This window comes from Polistes fuscatus, unplaced genomic scaffold, assembly GCF_010416935.1.
Source record: "Polistes fuscatus isolate 324 unplaced genomic scaffold, CU_Pfus_HIC Scaffold1, whole genome shotgun sequence".
NCBI classification, from domain to species: Eukaryota; Metazoa; Arthropoda; class Insecta; order Hymenoptera; family Vespidae; genus Polistes; species Polistes fuscatus.
This window is the reverse complement of record NW_025112997.1, coordinates 12,216,513-12,235,245: the sequence shown is the minus strand read 5'-3', so window position 1 is coordinate 12,235,245 and position 18,733 is coordinate 12,216,513. Positions and strand designations below refer to the sequence as shown.

At 32.0% G+C, this 18,733-nt stretch overlaps 1 protein-coding gene across 4 annotated transcripts in view; it reads right to left on the bottom strand.

Annotated features, from left to right (window-relative positions):
• Positions 1–16,992, bottom strand: part of LOC122518839 (sodium/calcium exchanger 1) — a 106,297-nt gene extending 89,305 nt beyond the window's left edge. For 2 of the 4 annotated variants that reach the window (XM_043637967.1, XM_043637968.1), the window contains exons 1-2: positions 14,037–16,991; positions 12,983–13,255 (exon numbers count right to left, since the gene is read on the bottom strand). In XM_043637967.1, the coding sequence (XP_043493902.1) occupies positions 12,983–13,255; positions 14,037–15,385 (1,622 nt within the window). In that variant the 5' untranslated portion in view covers positions 15,386–16,991. Of the gene's footprint in view, positions 1–12,982; positions 13,256–14,036 lie in introns of all 4 variants that reach the window. The other 2 variants (XM_043637974.1, XM_043637982.1) reach the window with 2 other exon arrangements.
• Positions 16,993–18,733: the final 1,741 nt, after the last annotated feature.

Sequence of the window (18,733 nt, the reverse complement as noted above, 5' to 3'; positions counted from 1 at the left end):
AGTGCAAGTCCATTTTTTTTGTAGTTGTTATTGTTGTTGTTGTTTTTTTTTCGAGAAAATTCTAGGTTAGCATATTTAGTATAATAAATTCCAAAATATTAATTTTATTATTAACTTATCAATATATGTTATTCGATTATATTAATTTCTTTTTTTAAGCGAATTTAATGAAAATAACTATATATTTTTACGGGGCTATAAATGGACATACATTATTTTCATAATTAGTCAATTGTAAATATCATTTAATTTCAATTATGAAAAATTAAATATCACTTAAAATTTATTTTTTGTATAAATAATAACGCGAAATAAAATAGACGTAGTATCTTTTATTTTTAACGTTAATTATATTTATATATGTAATTAGAAATCTCGTTGAAAAATATTAAAAAAAAAAAAAGCCTTCACCATTTTCAAAATAAACGGTCCATATATATAATATAACAAACGATCATTTAAAAAATAAGAACGTACCGATCGTTAATCGATTTATAAAATGGAGAACAGTGTTAATCGTTTGATCGTTAAACGTTAATGATATCGGTATATACCTTTCAAGAGAGATTGAAGAAAAAGTTAACATTCGAGAATCTTTCGAGTATAGGTTAGGTACTCGTCAACGATAAAGATCACTGTATAAACGTTTATCGTTAAAACGTTAATCGATCTCACTTGAGAAAAAGAAGAAGAAGAAAAAAATGATAGAAGAAAAAAAATCGTTGATCACGTTCAAGTTTCTGACGTTCTAATCTGTTTCTATAATATCCTGGTTATATTAGAAACACGATCTATTAGAACCGTTAAATGTGATATCAAGCTCATCTATTTTCTCTCATCAACGTTGTCAGGGTTGCGTCAACAACAAAATTAGGACAATCTCTTGATTATAAGCAATCGTTTTTTAAACCTTTCGATATCCGTACGTAAATATTTATTTATTATTATTTATACGTTTATTTTTTTCTTCTTTTATAGCTGAACATTTATAGATATTGCGATCAAGTTTTTTATAAATTGATAATAAGTATTATATATTCCCTCGCGAATTTTATTATTTTAAATTATATTCGATAATTTTACTAATTTTTTTATTAAAAAGTGTGATTTAACGTCCATTGATATTACAATCAACGAAATAATATGTATTTTATTTTATTCCTAGACACCTTTTCATTACAATATACCTCCATTTTTTTTCTTTTCATTTTCTATGTTACATTTGTATTATTTTATATAAACAATATTCATGTAATGTATGTTAATATTATTATTTATATTATTATAATTATTATCAATTAATCTTTATCCCTCGAAAGAAAATGAAAGAGAAAGAGAAAGAGAAAGAGAGAGAGAGAAAGAGAGAGAGAGAAATTAAGTATCGTTTAATGTTGTAAAAATAAAAAAATTACAAAGCAAAAACAAAAAGTAAAATAAATAAAGAAGAAGGTTAAAATGCTTTATGTGATCATTTAGTCATCTCCATTCGCATTTACTATTATACTTCCCTAATCTTCGTCGCCCTCGACGTCAACTACGATGAATTAATTTCCCCTCTTTTTTTTTTTTAATATACCTACTCTTCTTCGCACACGAGAACGTTTCCTAATTAATCACGCTTCCTATGCGCGTACATCGAAAGTAGTTAACGCATACGTACGAACACGACGACGAGTAACTCACGTTTGCCTGGTTGTTCTACTTGCCAACAAATTTATTAATCGACAACGACAATGACGACTACGACGATGATCAACTTCTATGAAACCGATTAAACCCCATTAGAAAATGATGGAAAGGCGTATGTAAATAAATACACTAAATAAATATGTACAATGTGTAACAAAAGTATTCGTATTCTTCGTTATCGATCGAATGTTACAATAGATATTTTCTCGTAATAAGATATTTCTACAATTTTTGTACTCTATTATTTTTAGATTTAAATTCATATCAATTTGTTTGGAAGAAAGTATTTTATTATAAGAGATAATATAATGATGATTTATTATATATCGAACTAAATGCATCACACTTGTTATGGATATTTTAGTTGCATTAATAGAATACTTTTAAATACAAATACTTATTATAGATGCATAAATATATTTAATAAATGTATATTATCTATAAAAAAAAGTAGCTTCTTAATTATCTGTAATATAATCATTATTTTATGTTCTTACCCAATCTAGTTTATCTAACTCTGTATTAATAGGTTTATTTTTCGTAAAATAAATAAATAAATAAATAAAATTAGACATAAAACTGATAAGAAAATTGATCTCAGGGGATAGGCTCGATCGTTTCAAAAATGTTATAAAATAGGAGGGAAGATTGATCTTTTACTACTTACAAAAATTATCATCGTATTTTTTATTATATCTCACGTAAATGCAAATACTCTTACGCGAGATCAATTTTTTGATCGCTCAAGTAAAAATTAGAATTACTTAATAAAATGCATCTATCACGATAAAATTTATATCAACACGAACAAAAGACAAAAATTGTGTGCTGTTGATTTCGAAAAAGTGGTAAAAAAACTTTGATCTCTTTGGTAGTATTGAATAATATGAGAAGGTGTAATAGAAAAGTATAAATCGTACTCGTAAAAATAAAAATAATCTTAAAATAAAGATTTGCTGTGTATACAAATTTTTATAAACTTTGCATTATAAGCACATAAGAATTACAAATAACCCTCCTATAACACGATAGGGTTAGGTACCTAAAAAAAAAAAATGTCATGTTGTGTAAAACCATGTTAAACGAGGACCCAAAGTGTTCATTATTCCTTCGCGTTATTATTTTAAAGTAATTTAATTATTAAATATCTATATGTTCAGCAAATATCACGTTATCCAGTACTGTAGAAGTACAGTGTTATCAAATTTTAAAGTAATTTAGGTTTAATTTTTTATGTTAAGCAAAAATCATATTATCCAATGCTGTAGAGGTACAGTGTTCTACAAAAGTTTGTCGCAAATTTTCTTATGGTGTTATAGATCGAAACCGTGTTATTGGATACCGTGTTGTAAAAGGGTTACCTGTATTTATAATTACAGTAAGGAACGGGTTACGAATATTTTTATGACTTTATTCATATCCAAATATAAAATAGACAGATCTTTCTTCGTCTTTTATTCCTCCTTTCTCCGTATTTCGAAAGATTAGAAAGAATCGTATCTTCTTTTCGAACTTGGAAACATTAAACGAGACACGGTATAAAGGAAAATATACTACGAGGACATTCCGTTAGGAGGAGAAAAATAAACAAAAAAGAAAAAAAAACAGGCGAAAGAGAGAAAGAGAAAGAGAAAGCGGGGGGGGTGGAGATGGGAATGGGTTGCATTCGAGCTTGCATCTTTTATTCGCCTTTTTCTCGGAAAGAAAAGAAATCTCATTCGAACGGCGAGAATTCTCGCAGCTTCGTTCCCCATGAAGCACAATTTCTATTTCTTTCTTTTTCACTCTCTCTCTCTCTCTCTCTCTCTCTTTCTCACTCTCTTACTCTCTTTCTCTCGTTTTCTTTCTTCCCTATCGAACAGACAGACTCGTCGTAAAATACTTCGAACGAATTCCAAAGGAAAAAAGAAGAAGAAGAAGAGGAAAAAAGAAAACAGAGAAGATCATGGTAGCTTGTCGACAATTTCAATGTTAAAAAAAAAGACCATACATCTTACTTTTAAAGAACTCGACATTGATACTTTACAAGAGATTCTTCTTCTTATTCTTCTTATTCTTCTTCTTCTACTTTTTCTACTTTTCAGTTTGCATTAGTCGATAATTTCATTGACAATTTCGGATATAGGTTTATATATTTGTATAAAAACTTTATATGATGTTTCTTATCTTATTTGTCCAGAAAATTAGAACAGCAGATATATATTAAGAAATTGAAAAAAAAAAAAAACATTCATTTTTAATGATCTAATATATAATATTATATCTTATCTTTTTATATTTTTCCCTTTCTACTAATTCGTTTAATGATCTAATATATTATATTTTGTCTTTTTATTTTTTCCTTTTTACTAATTCGTGTCACGTCTTTAGTAACACTTTCTCAACGATATTCGATACTACCAACCTCTCTGGAATCAACAGCACACTAATTTTTATCTTACTTTTTTTAAACATGTCATCCATTCATGTTACTAACCATGTTACTAAGAACGTGGTTATTACAAGGCACATAACAATATTAAACAATGTAAGAAACAACAATAATAAACGAAAAGTTTGACAATTACCTTTACAATACATATATCTAATGTATATTAAGGAACATTAAAAAGTTTGAAAACACTTTAACTTGGTATTCGTATAAATAAAATATTTTATCTCTATCAAAATGATATCAAGTATATATAACTTTGCAATTGGAATTACGTTATGAGTTTGCATATTAAATAATCAAACGTGATTAAATCGTTTAATCCAATATCATTATATATATATCATATTGCAGTATAATATAAATAATTGTAAAATGAAAACTAAATAAATCATAAAATGAATTTTCTTTAATTTCGTTGACCCCTGTTCTTAACTTCTCAATCGTAATATTATTGGTACAATTTTATTCGTTCAAATAAAGCGTTAAATCTTAACGATTATATCGGCAGGCTTTCAAAGTTTAATAGCCAAACCATTTTATCAAGGTAAAGTTTGACCTCTAAAAAGCTTCGAGACGTTCATCTCTTTTTACGGGGATTTACGTCTGAAGAATTCGTACCCTTCTCCTCCTCCTCCTCCTCTTACCCACGCCCCCTTCCCTTAATCTTTTGTCTTCGTAAATGTCCCTCTGGCTCTTTCAACTTTTCTCTTAAACCGTTCAGGAAGGCAAGTAACATAGAGGTAGTAACACCCTTTTGGATAACGTTTCACGCACCATAGACGACACAAACGTAACAATGTCAAGTTAGCTTTTCGTATACTTGCTACAAACCCTTCCTCTCAAGTTTTTCTCTTACCGTAAACATCGAGGAAGCAGAAGAGGAGGAAGAATAAGAAGAAAAAGAAGAAGAAGAACGTGAAATGCGAGAGAGAAAAACACAGCAGTCCGAACGAAATGGAAAGGTCGTCGTTATCGAAATCGTTTCGTTACACGTGGTTAAACATTTCCAAAAGATTTTCTTCCTATGAATACGATTTAATCTTAAATTACTATTAGCATCCTTCCTTCTCTCTCTCTCTCTCTTTCTCTTTTTCTTTCTCTTTATTCACCGAAACGTTTCAAACTACGAGACACGTATAATAAATATAATGAAACTAAAAAAAGATGAGAGAGAACGAAATGCGAGAGAAAAATAAAATAAAAAAAAAAAGGACCATTTCGTTTATTAACACGTTTATATCTCTTTCCTCTGTATCATTGTGTTGCAACACGAATTTAAATTAATCGAAAAAATACATCTATATACATATAGCTATATATACAGAGTGGGCACTGTATACTGAAATATTTCCCGAAATAATATTGAATTTAATTATCATTCTTTCCTAAGATTTTATAGTTTCGAATGACAATGTTGTATATAACATGGGGAAATTGTTGTTCAAGGTAACTGTATAGTTATATTTTTTCTACAGTAATTATCTTATACCGAGTGAGAACGTTAATTGCGATGTTTTTTTTCGGTAACATATAACAAATAGCGTACAGATAACGGGAAAAAGAAAATTTAAAATAAATCTTCTTTACAAAAGATAATAAATAAATAATTTTAATTTTAATATTATATATATATACGTAATACGTATATACGTAAAAATAATTGATGATAAATATAATATGTGGCTATTATTATTATTATCGAATAAAATTACTCTGATTTATTATAATAACTATCTATGATCAATGATAAGAGCAAAGAAAAAGAAACAAATAAAAATATAATAGAAATATACAACAAGAGAAAGAGAGACCATTTCGTTTACTTGACAGGTAAAAGCAAATACCAATAGAATATCGATACTTCAAGATTGGAAAGTTGTTTATAGTATAGTACGTTGAAGATACAGAACAGGAGTATATCCATCCTTTAACATTAGTACGGAACATTAAATATACAGGACAAAAATGTCTGCCATTGATATATATATTGTATATCTTGTTTCTTTCTAACACACGTTCAACTGGACATATAAGTATCCGATCGTTTCTTCTTCGATCATAATAGAAACATCATAAAAGACGACGATATAAACTCATTCAACATTAGTTAGATATATCCCCTCTTATCGATAACACAGAAATATATTCTTATTGATACGATATCATAACGTTACAGACGTGGATATTTTGTAAATAATAACCTAATGGAAAAAAATATCATAAATCGTATTTTTTCTCTAAAATTAATCTTATATTTTGTAGCAACATATAACTCTCGTGTACCTCTAGAATACTTATGTTATTCTGTAAAAAAGAGTACTACTCCATTAGAGTCCAGTTTGGTTTAGATGCATGTATCTACGTGAGATGTTTCACGATGAGAAATAAGACAAGATGGATAAGATTCGTATACTTGTTAGATAGAACGAATCGTAAGAGTAAAATGGTACATATATATTATATATGTACCAATGTTGTATACTTCACATATATACATATATAGCTTCAAGTTCTTACAGATCGAAAGTTTGAATTACTTGAAATGAAAATAATTGATCATACTTCTCTTCGATTACTATTCGCTACGAATATCACATAAAACACTAAAATGTGTCTCGTTTCTAAATTCCATTTTGAGAATATATCCCTTCATTTGTATATAGGAATGTTCCATATAGAAGGGCTGTAAGCATCCTTCTAGTAAAGGGGGGTTGACATATTCTTAAGAAACGTAACAAATAATTCAAAAAATATGAAAATCCCCTGAAACACCCTCCTTATCGTGATACGTAAAACCCAGTTCTTTCAAAAAAAAAAAAAAAGGAAAAAACTCGAGAGATAGTATTTTCAAAAACGAGCATGATTACAAAATCTATACTATCTAACTATAATATTTACCTATATCAATTTCTTATTTATTTCCCGTTTATTCGATTTAATTTTTCTTTTTTGTTTCGTTTCTTTTTACACGCTTTTATATAATTAAGGAAAATTTATTATTTTTCTTTTGGTTGGCCATGACTAGGCGCATGATTATAACCTAACGTCATTAGAATTCATTCTGGGAAATTATGAAGAGTTATGATCTAGGCAAAAATGACCCTCGTAAATTTGCGGATTGCAATCGGAGGGTAAGAAAGCGGAAGCTGGGAAAGAAAGAGGTGGAGTTCATGCGGGAAGGGTGGGCAAGGGTGGGCAAGGGTAGGTAGGACACGAAGAAAGAAAGAGAAAAACGGACAAAGATGAGAGAGATAGAGAAAGAAAATAATGGAATGAAGGGAAAGAAGGGCGTGGATCGCGTTCATCGATTAATTCTTTCGAAGTTTGCAAATTGTTCAAAAGTACTACCCCTTCTCTACGATTGCAATCTCCAATCGCGTGACTTATTACGAGAACACCAAAGACCTTTAGCGGCTTACAATCGTACGTATTAAGTACATACCTATTTACATACGTCGTTTCTTTTTTTTCTAATAAAACCCATTTACCTATACAATTCTGTTTATTGATAGTTCGATAATATTCGCAAGGTAAAAACGAACGCAATGATTTTCATTTTCTTTACATTTGTTATATATATTAATGCTACTATTTATATATTTTAATTTTAATTATATTATTATTATTATTGTTATATTATGTTTGTATATTATTTTTATTTAATATTGTTCGTATGTTAAAAATTTTTTCTTATTTTTTCCTGAATTATTTAATTATTCTTAACACCGTGTAGTATATTGGACGCATGAAAATTGTGTAACTTTGAATGTCTGAAGTTTATTTTATCAAATCTAACGATAAGTTATGCTTACTATGATGCAATTATATTAATATAAGTTATATGCTATAATAATTTTGGTTTTAACTTACTACAAAGTTTAATTATCGCAGGATTCAATCACTAATAATGCATACATAACATGATCATATATATACAAGAATTTGTTAAATATTACAAGATAATGCAATATAAGAAAAATATTACAAGAACTTGTGTTAAAGGAACAATAAATTATTCATTGCAATTTTTACGTGAACGCAAAATAATATGAAAAAAAAGATAAAAATTTAAATAGCAAATATAAGAAAACAAAAATACGGATTGAAAATAATTCATTTGTTTAACCAACAAACAACGAGATTCTATTAATTTGTAGATATAATTTGGAAAATCGTATATACCATCTGGGTTATAATAAATTCCATTTGGAATCTAGGTAGATAGATATAAGTTGCATTCGTAGAAAATGAAGGACAGAACGTGAGACTCTTTCGTGAAACGAATACCGAAACCGCCGCGTAGTGGCACGTTTCATCTTCTTCTTTTTCTTCCTCCTGCCCTTCCTCCTCTTCTTCTTCTTCTTCTTCTTCTTCTTCTTCTTCTTCTTCTTCTTCATTCGCTTTGAACCAGGACGAATTCCAATTTTCGCGATGAGCACAAGCGTATTCGACTTTTAAATGAGTTTTCGCGGCGGAATTCGCAATTACCTGTTTTACCTGTTAGACAGACGAATTTTCCCTCCGAGAGGAAAGAAATTTTTATCGTATACACATCGCGTATCGGTATTGAAACTTTGTTTTTTTTTTTCTTAACAAAGCAACTCAGTTTATCGATCTATCTATGGCCACGTATCTAACTATCATCTGATCATATTTATCTTTATTATTTCTTTTTATTAAACATTATTTGATTTGTGTCTTATACTTTTATTTTATAACATTTTGAGTGCTGAATACTATCAACTGAAGCGTATAGTAGAAACGAAATATTTTATTACTAGTGTGGTTGTATCGTTGATTTACTCTAATCACATTTAATAGTGAATTAAATTTAATGATTACATTTTTTCTTTCTTATACACACACATAATTTTTGTAGATGATAAAGCTCAAAACAGTAATCAATATACAAAAAAAACATTACATAATTTGCATTGATATTGACAAACACGTATATGCGTCAATAGTTAACGCTGGGAACTTTTACCAAACGCATATATGCGTTCATAGCACTTGAAGGGTTAATTTTCTTGATCCCATTCCAAATATATCTATCTATCTATCTATCAATCGTATACTTTTTTATTGACCTATCCTCTTTAGACCTTTATATTAGGGTTAACCAAAAGTTCGTGCATTTATTGTGTTATAAATTGTGTTATAAATTGTGTTATAAATTGCATAACGGATTGTTTTTGATAAAATTTATTTTGAAAAGATTAATTTTCAAAAACGAACTTTTGGTTCATCCCAAATATTCAATCTGATATTTGCATTTGTTTTCTTATCGAAAAAATGAAAAAATAAAAAGAGAAATAAATAGAGAAAGGGAGGAGGAGAGGGAGAGGGAGGAATACGAAAAGTGTTTAACGTTAGCTTAGAACTTGGAAGCAACAACGGGGCCGTGGAAGCGAACAAGCTCATCGAGGACGTGGAAGTGAAAGCTCGGAGACAGAGGGTGGAGAAACACAAGGGCGTAACGCTCTGCATGCTCATAGGGCTTCCCGCCCCTCTATTGGCCCACTTTACTAGTAGCTCCCGCATGGTTTTTCTTTTTTTTCTTTTTTTTTTCTTTTTCTTTACGCTCGTTACAACTCATCGTTTTCGAACTACTATTACTACTACTATTGTTATTGCTATTACCATCCCCTTTATTTTGTTTCTTTTCCTATCTTTCTTTCTTTTTTTATTTTTGTATTTTTTGTATTTTTTGTATTTTTTGTATTTTTTGTATTTTTTTTTGTTTTTTTTTGTTTTCTCGTATATTGGCGATCGGAAGTCGAAGGAATAAAATGAAGGGGGAACAAAGTTTTGAGAATGGAAGGTAAAACTTGGCGACTATGGACGCCATAAAGACGCCCAGACGCAACCCTAGGACTTTCTTCCTAAAAGAGAAAGGAAAACTATCGACCAACAACGTTCACGTTAGATTCTCTTCGAAATTACTCCACCTCGATGGAGCTACTTCGATCGACTAGCTGTTTCAGTTTGGTTTAGAGTTTGGATAAACGTGACTAGAAAGTTTGTTTAGTTTTCTTTTTCTTCTTCTTCTTTTTTCTCTTCGTTTTTATTTTTTATTTTTTCTTACAATTAATTTCTCTTGCATCGACCTTGCCCAGTGTTCGTTTTACGAAAACTCAACGAAAACGATGAATCTTATCATTTTTTCTACGTAATGCAATACTTTTTACTTTTTACGATAGATAAAGATTGTCAAAAGATCGGTAATAAATCATAACGTATATAGTTAAGTAATAATTATCTTTTTAACACTTTTACATGTATCTAATTTGCGTTAATTTTAACGTTATTTTCAGATGAATATTAAATATGCAAGTTTTCGTACATTGGTTGAAATATTTTTAACTTGACACACGGAAATATATCTTTTCGATAAAACTTACTTTAAAAAAATAACACAACAAAAGACTTTTTTTTATTGGAGATCTGAACTATTCAACCACATCTTCGTATTGCAAATTCTTTCTTCTTTGTAATAATAATATGATTATTTTGTTATTACGTTCACAAGCGTATATATATATACCCGCAATGTTGTTTAGTAATTAATAACAACTTTTTACTTGCTTCAATCGTTAAATATATTATTTTAATGTTAAAAAAAAAGAAAAATATAAATAATTCGAATTCTGATATTTGTAAAATGAATAAAAATATGATACATACAAAAGTGGAGATAACTTAATGAATAATAATTCAAAACCGCATATTAATATTTAATTTTTCCGCAAATATTTAATAAATTCGTCAACAAATGGAACGTAGAGACACGACGCGTATCTCAATATTATAAATATATACCCATGACAAAATAAATTTGTTTTCCTATTATCATCGATAAAAATAAATTTTCTTCGATAACATTGAAATACTTTGTCGCTAAAGTTAAATAAAGAGAAAAAAGAAAAGAAAAAGAAATCGTTGTAAAAAATGAAATTATTCGCTTTTGTAAAGAGGAGTATAGTAAATCTTGAACACGGTCGTAAATTCGATGAAAGAGGAAGTAAAGAAAAATCGGAAGATCTTACAACGTGTGTGGGTGCTTTGTCAACATTCTTAGCGAATTCTAAAGAGAAGAAACAAGGGTAAGAAAACGTCAAATATCGTGAAACGGTGGCGCCAGAAGGGGGAAAAAAAAGAGAAAAATAAACGAAAAAGAAAAGTAAAAGAAACGAAACTAAAGAATAACATAGAAAAGAAAAGACATAGGAAAACGGGGGTAGCTAATGGGCTCGTAAAGGTAAAATCGCACGTACAAACTTCGTAAGGGCGAATCCTTGAGCCACGATCTTCATTATAGGCACCCACTGACCTGTATTCTTTCTCTTAGATTTTTCTTAACATAATTTCCCGAAAGACGGCACATTATAATTTCGAATCTATTATTCTAATTGTTAAATGCAACTTGTACTCGGATATAATATATCACACATAAATATACAATTATATATATAAAATATAATATAATGCGTTCGTATAAAATTTTGCATACAATTTTGCATACGTCTACAAGACGTGTAGCAGTAATCATAATGAAAATATAATTACAATCAGTGAAATCAGAAATATTTTTATATATAAAAATTGTTTTTTTTTAACTATCTATTAATTCAATAATACCTATATCTCGTCAGTGTTAAATTTTCAATTCCTATACCATTCGTATACCACTATCATGTATAACGTATGATCCATTGTATCTATAAGAATAAATACTTCAATGATACGTAGGTTACTATAAAATATTTATCATCAAGTATCAAGAATTCTATACGACTCTTTTTAAATCCTCTTCTACCCTTTTTATGGGGTGCGAAAGGAAAACATGCGAAAGGTTCGAATTAAAGTTCCTGATATCACGTTCTTACATCTTAATTCTTTTTCTTTCTTTTTCTTCTTTTTTTTTCTTCTTTTTTTCTCTTCTTTTTTTTCTTCCTTTATTTTAAGCTCGAAGCAATACGTAGTGATTTTTATCGATCTTCCTTCCTACTTATCGTTCGCTTAATCATTGCACGCTAAGTCGACACGTCAAGTCGCCAACGTTTGATCAAACTTACTTACTCACTCTCTCCCTCTCTTTCTCTTACTACTCGACAATTTCTTATATTTTCTCTCTTTTGAAAGAAAAGAGCAATTCGAGGCGAAAGCAAAGGAATAAAAAAAAATACTTATCGTCGAGGATCATTAACATCGCGTGATCTTTCACGATTCTTCTCAACCCTTACCTTATATATGTACATATATTCACATATTATATTATATATATATATATATACATATACAGGGCCGAATTTAAAAGTGTGCAGAGACCCTCTTAATTATTTGAAAAGCTAGATGAAATAAAATACGTGCACTAGAGAGTGCATCGTATAATTAATTACCTTTAACGAAACATTTATATAAAGTAACATATATGTATATATACTATAAAAAATGTTCATATCATTTCAAACGACGATTCATTCGTTATTATCAATTTGAAAATAAAAATTGTTAAGATTAATCCCTCTATACCTACTCTCCTTAAATCCGACCTCGTATATGAATAAAACCTGTATGCTCATTTCGTTGATCATAAGTACAATACAAGAAAGAAGCTTTTCACGTTACGAACCTGTAATACCAAGGAAAAATCTCTTCTCGCCCACGTAATTGCCGATTGTGACGCGATAAATCTCGATTATCCTATTATCCCTCCCCCTCTTTGACGTCATTACGTCGTTTGGATAATTTATCCTTAACGTATACGTATACGAAATAAAAAGAAGGAAAAGAAAGAACGACAATGAGAGAGAAAGAGAGAAAAAGGGAAAGAGAAAAAAAAACTGATGAACTCACTCGGTTTGATTATCCTCAAAGGTGAGAGATCCTTCGGTATGAACATACTGCTTTCCCGGTTTCGCAGTTCCTTCGATCGTACGATAAGGAACGATGACGCGTCCTCTGGCGCCACTGTATCTCACCACCCTCAAAGGATATTGTCCTACGCTTTCAACGAGTTCGATGTCCCTCTCAGGAAAGCCAAATATTCCGCTGTGATCATCATCCAATATCATAACCGTTGCCAAACTCGGTGACACCAACATGGCTGGTTGCGAAACGTTGCTCAATCTGAAACGAAAAATCATAGAAATTTATTTGATTTTGTGTTTTTTTTTGTTTTCCTCCTCTTCGCATTTTCTATCACGTCGAAAAAGAATTTGAGATTTTCTTTTTTTTTTCTTTAATAAGAATTCTTTTTCATTAACAGCGACCGAATAAGCAGAATTATTTGACTTATATTTATTTATTGTATTTAAGAAGACAATGAAAACTATCGTGTATTTCTATTCGTTTATCATTTTCATATAAAGAGAAGAATGAAGAAGATGAAGAAGTAGGGAAACAAAAAGTGTAAAAGTATTCGTCTCTCGTTAGTGAGAAATATGCGTCGGTGGTGCGAAAGTGGCTCGTTCCACAAACGAGCAATTTGGTAGCTCTTAATCCGAGTAGGAAGTACTCGTCTGAAGCATCACCGCTACACTCTACTCATCTCTACTCGGCTTTACTTTGCTACTACTACTACTTCTTCATTTTCATTTTCTTCTTCTTCTTCTTCTTCTACTTTTTCTTCTTCTTCTTCTTCTTCTTCTTCTTCTTCTTCTTCTTCTTCTTCTACTACTACTACCTCTTATTCTTCTTTAGCGGCTAAAACTAGTAGATAAGGAGTCGAGTTTTCGCGGTTACAAAGTGTCAGGTAGTCGAGCTTGATAAGAAAACAAGTTTAAAAGTGTTCAAAAATAGAACGAAATCATGAAAAAAGATATATATAATATTATCTTATTTCTTAAAAATGTCTTCGTTTATAAAGGTAATATATTAAAAAAGTGTATTCGAATTGTCGATGGTTTACCTGACGTAAAAATGTTCGTCTTCTTCAAAAAGTTCATCGTCGATAACGGACAGTTGTATCGTTTTCTTGGTCTCGCCGGGTTCGAAGGTCAAGGTTCCTTTGGCACTGACATAATCAGAACCAGCCTCGGCAGAGCCGTCTTCGGTGGAATAATCGACGGTGCAAGCTTTGTTTAGATCTCCGCCAGCTCTGGTAACACCGATCTCAAAAGTACCGACGTTCTCCATAACCGTGTAATGTCCTGGCTCGAAGAATATTCTCATCGCGTTAATGTTTTCTATGTCGATACTCTCGGCCTCGGCCTTCTGTAACTCGGCCTTGACCTCGCTCAGATCGCTTTGAGCTCTCTCGCTGATCTTTCTACTGAGATTACCTGCACCGACCATTTTCCTCGTAGCTTGGACCCTATAGAATGCTCTACTCTTCGGTCCTTTACCTAATACTTCTTCGTGAGCCATAACTTCGAGTTGTTCCAACGGCAATGTTGGATTCTTCTTTCTTAATTCTCTCAATGTATTAATATAATCTCGCCGTGTTTGTTCAAACTCCCGCGCTTCCGGGGTATCAGCGTCAGCCAACCGATCAACCGTATGAAAGCTATCCTGTTGAGGTTTAATCTCGAGTTCGACTCCGCCGTCGGAGTCGCCAGCTTCTGCTTGAACGATCACACCTCTCTTGTTCATTCGGTAACCCTTTTGGAGATACTTGTAGATGAGCAAACGTCGATCGGCTACGTAAGCGGTTAACACAGTGGCCGGAAAAAATGTAAAGGTCAGTATACCTTCCCATACCTCGAGAACACCCGGACTCGAGACCGCGAGTATCACGTAGAGCCACACGTAGGCAAATATGCTCCACGTGGCCGTCACGAAGAAGACCCGTAAATGCTTAATCTTTCGCGTCTCGCCGCTTGGTATTACGAACACGCAGAGTGATATGATCACGAAAAGATTGTACGCGGCCGAGCCGACGATCGTACCAGGACCCAACTCCCCCGCTTGAAAGTTTTTCGCCCATATCTCGATGATCGAGAGAAGTATTTCGGGCGCGCTACTACCAAGCGCCATCAGGGTTAAATTCGCCACCGTTTCGTTCCAAACTCGGACCACGACTATCGTTGGCTCTCTACCCTGTCGTCGTACAACCAATTCCTTTTCCTTTGACGTAATCACCTCGATCGCTGCCATAAATCGATCGCTGATGATCGACACACCGATGAACAAATAGAGAAGAAGAAAGAAATAAACGAATCCTCGAAAGATCACGTCTATCAGTTGTAGGTTTTCCAAGGGTGTCCATATCGGTATCACCAAACCCGGTTCGCAGCGCACCGTATAATTTCCTGACATCTTGCTTCCTTCCCCTTCTTTTCCTAACTTCTTTTTTCCTCTACTTATTTCCTTCTTCCTTCCTTTCTTACTACTATTATTTTGTTCCTTCCTATCGGTCGGACAAGGATGATTTCTTCGAGACGCTATTCAACGCTCCTCGTTCTACATTTCTACACGTTCCGAAATAATATTAGGTTGTTACAACGAGAGGGGGTTGGAGGGGGTGGCCCCTCCTCGTTGATAAGCAAACGACACTTTTACTCGCACTCCCTAAAAGCCGACCGACGGACCGACCAACGAACCGATCGCAAAAGATCGCGCACACCCCCGCGCGCGTTCCTCTTTGCGAAGCCCCGGACTAATGTCCGATAGCCGGTCTCTTTTGTAGATGTGTATACGTGTTAGTGTGTATGTATAAGTGCTATAATGCGCGCGTGTAAGAGTATGTGTGTGGTTTATGTGTGTATTTAATGTGCGTGCTGCGTGCGTGCGTAAGAGTGCGCGCGCGTAAGCGGGATTAGCTCGGTTACCGAGGACTACCCTCGTCTTTTTTACCACCGCGGCAGTGTGCTCCCATGGCGAAAAGAGAGAAAAAGAGATAGATAGAGAAAAGGGAGAGAAAAAGAGAAAGAAAGAGAGAGAAAGAATTTCTTCGGCCACGAGCCGGCAAAACCGTACGGGGCCGCGCTCGAACGAATACTGAAAGAGCTTGCTGTGCTGCTGGTGGTGTGTGAGCGAATGAACGAACGAGAAAGAGAGAGAGAGAGAGATAGATGTGTGTGAAAGAGAGAGAGAGGGCAGTGGGAGGTGGTACAGTCTCTGTCTCTCGACAATCCCGAGTGGCAGCAGTGGCGGCAAGCCTTCGTCGGCTGGCTTCCCTTGCGCGCTTTCGTTCCACTCGCATCTTATCGTCCCCGTCGCTCTTTCTGCGAGCCGCGAGCTTGCGGAGCCAACTCCCACCCTTTTTTCCTTCCCTCTTTCTATCTTTCTCACTCTCTCTCCCTCCCTCCAACCGTTTCGTAGCGCGCGTCCCTGCCAACCACCCGATGCGACGGAGAAAGCGCATGCGTTTCCCACCTATTCGTTCTCGACCACCCTCTTTATATACCGGCCAAGCGACACCCAAGTCATTCGGCTCCGCTCGGTCCCGCTCGGCACTACTCGGTACCGCTCGACTCGAATTTTCCACCCGTTCAACGACGTCTACCACGACCCGCCCGGAACTCTTGCCCATTACTTACTTCGCCTTGTCTTGTCTACTACCTATCGTCTCTTAAACTTTTTTTTACTCTATTCCTACTTGATTTTCCTCTCGATAAATCCCCTCCTCCTCCTCCTCCTCCTCCTTATCTTCATTTATCTTTTTATCATATTTTCTCCCTCGCTCTACTTTTGGGGTCAATTTTTTATTGCATAAAGAAATTATTTTGCGACTTTTTTTATAATAGATTCGTAAGAACGTTAAAAGATGAAGTAACATTTTTTTTCCTGTTATTATTGTTATTACTTCTATTCTTCGACGAGGCGTAATCCCTACGTTGACGCGAGATTTGTAATATCTTTTATATGTATATCTAATATTGTTGAAATGTTTATATACTAAATTTCGCATACTTTTATTATATTATAAAATCTTCTTTCTTTCATTCTCTCTCTCTCTCTCTCTCTCTCTCTCTCTCTCTGAAGTAATTATACTAAATAGAAATTATACTTATACTTTTAATGATACGATTATAATGTATATACTACTTTCTTTTATAAAAATACAACGTTAAATATATGATATATTTCGATAATTCGAATATAGAGCATACTTTGTTTTCCTCTCGTTTCTTTTATAATATGTAGTTCTTAAATATAATGTAATAAAGTTAAATTTATTTCATCTTAAATTAAACAATTACGAAAGAGGTTTCAAAATATACATTATTTTCGGCGAAAATTAAATAAAAAACAAAAAGCGCTTAAGTTAAGTGCAGTTATTTTGTGTTATGTAACATTGTCTTTCTATTCCATCTTAGGATTTTCAAAGAATGAAGATACCGAAGATGCATACAGATATCTACATGAACCTACGAATTAAGATTTATGGATAAAATATTTCGTTGATAACATCTAAAGTATTAAAATTTTTTAGCATTATACAGAGTCGATAATTTACCAGTCTAGAACGATACAAAATTGACCCTAAATTATCATCAGTGTTACAGAGTCGATAACTTATCGCCTTATATCAAAGAAGTTAACAAAAAAACAGCGTGTTTGATTTGATTTTTTTTAAAAAGATAAAATTTTGAGCGCAAAAAAGTTGGCACACGACCACCAGAACTAAGAAAAATGAAGATATACATTTTTTTGTATAAAAATTGTAATTGCGCAATTTGTGGTTGCGCATGCGCGTAACATATAACCTCTTCATGACGTTTTTTGATTTTTAATTAATAACTAATTAAATAATTAATTAATAAAGTTAAAAGTTATGTATTTTAAATAAACATTTTGTTAGCACTTTAGCGCACTTATTCATTTTTTCTGCTGTGGCCAACTACGTTGCTTTATTGAGAAAAAAATTTTCAAATATTTAATTATCAATAACTAATTAAATAATTAATAAAAAATTTTAAAACATATGGATTTCGAATTAGCAAATAGCTAGCAATTAATGTATATCTTCATTTTTCTTAGTTCTGGTGGTCGTGTGCCAACTTTTTTGTGCTAAAATTTTGTCCTAAATCCATCTATTCGTTTGATGAAGCTTTACTTACCAAATGAGACCTTGTTAATCAAATTCAATAAAAAATTATTATCGGATTCACGTTAACATAAACACTGTTTTCGATATTTTTTTTATATAGGTAGAAAACAGAATATTCTTTTTTTAAACATTTAATTGAAAATCATTATTATCTATAATTAAAAAATATATAAATATTTTTTCTCTATTTTGTACAAATTTGTCTTAGTCGATTAAAAAGATTTATATGTTATTATATAATAATCGTTTAAAAATCAATAGCATATACATATATATATATACATATGTTAACATGAAAGACCGAAATTGGAGAATGTCAAGATTCACACGGTCGCTTGTCAACACATTACTAATACCTCGGTGAAAAACTGAATATTTATAATTATATTATAATAATAATAATTAATATTTCTATTAATTATTATAGATTATATATATATAGATATTATATATATATTATATAATATTTTTATATAATAATTAATATTTCGGACATACAACAAACAACCATGTGAATGTTGACATTCTTCAATTTCGGTCTTTCACGATAACACACCACACACACATGTATATGTATATTATATTATGAAGGAATCGTTTAGAAACAATAA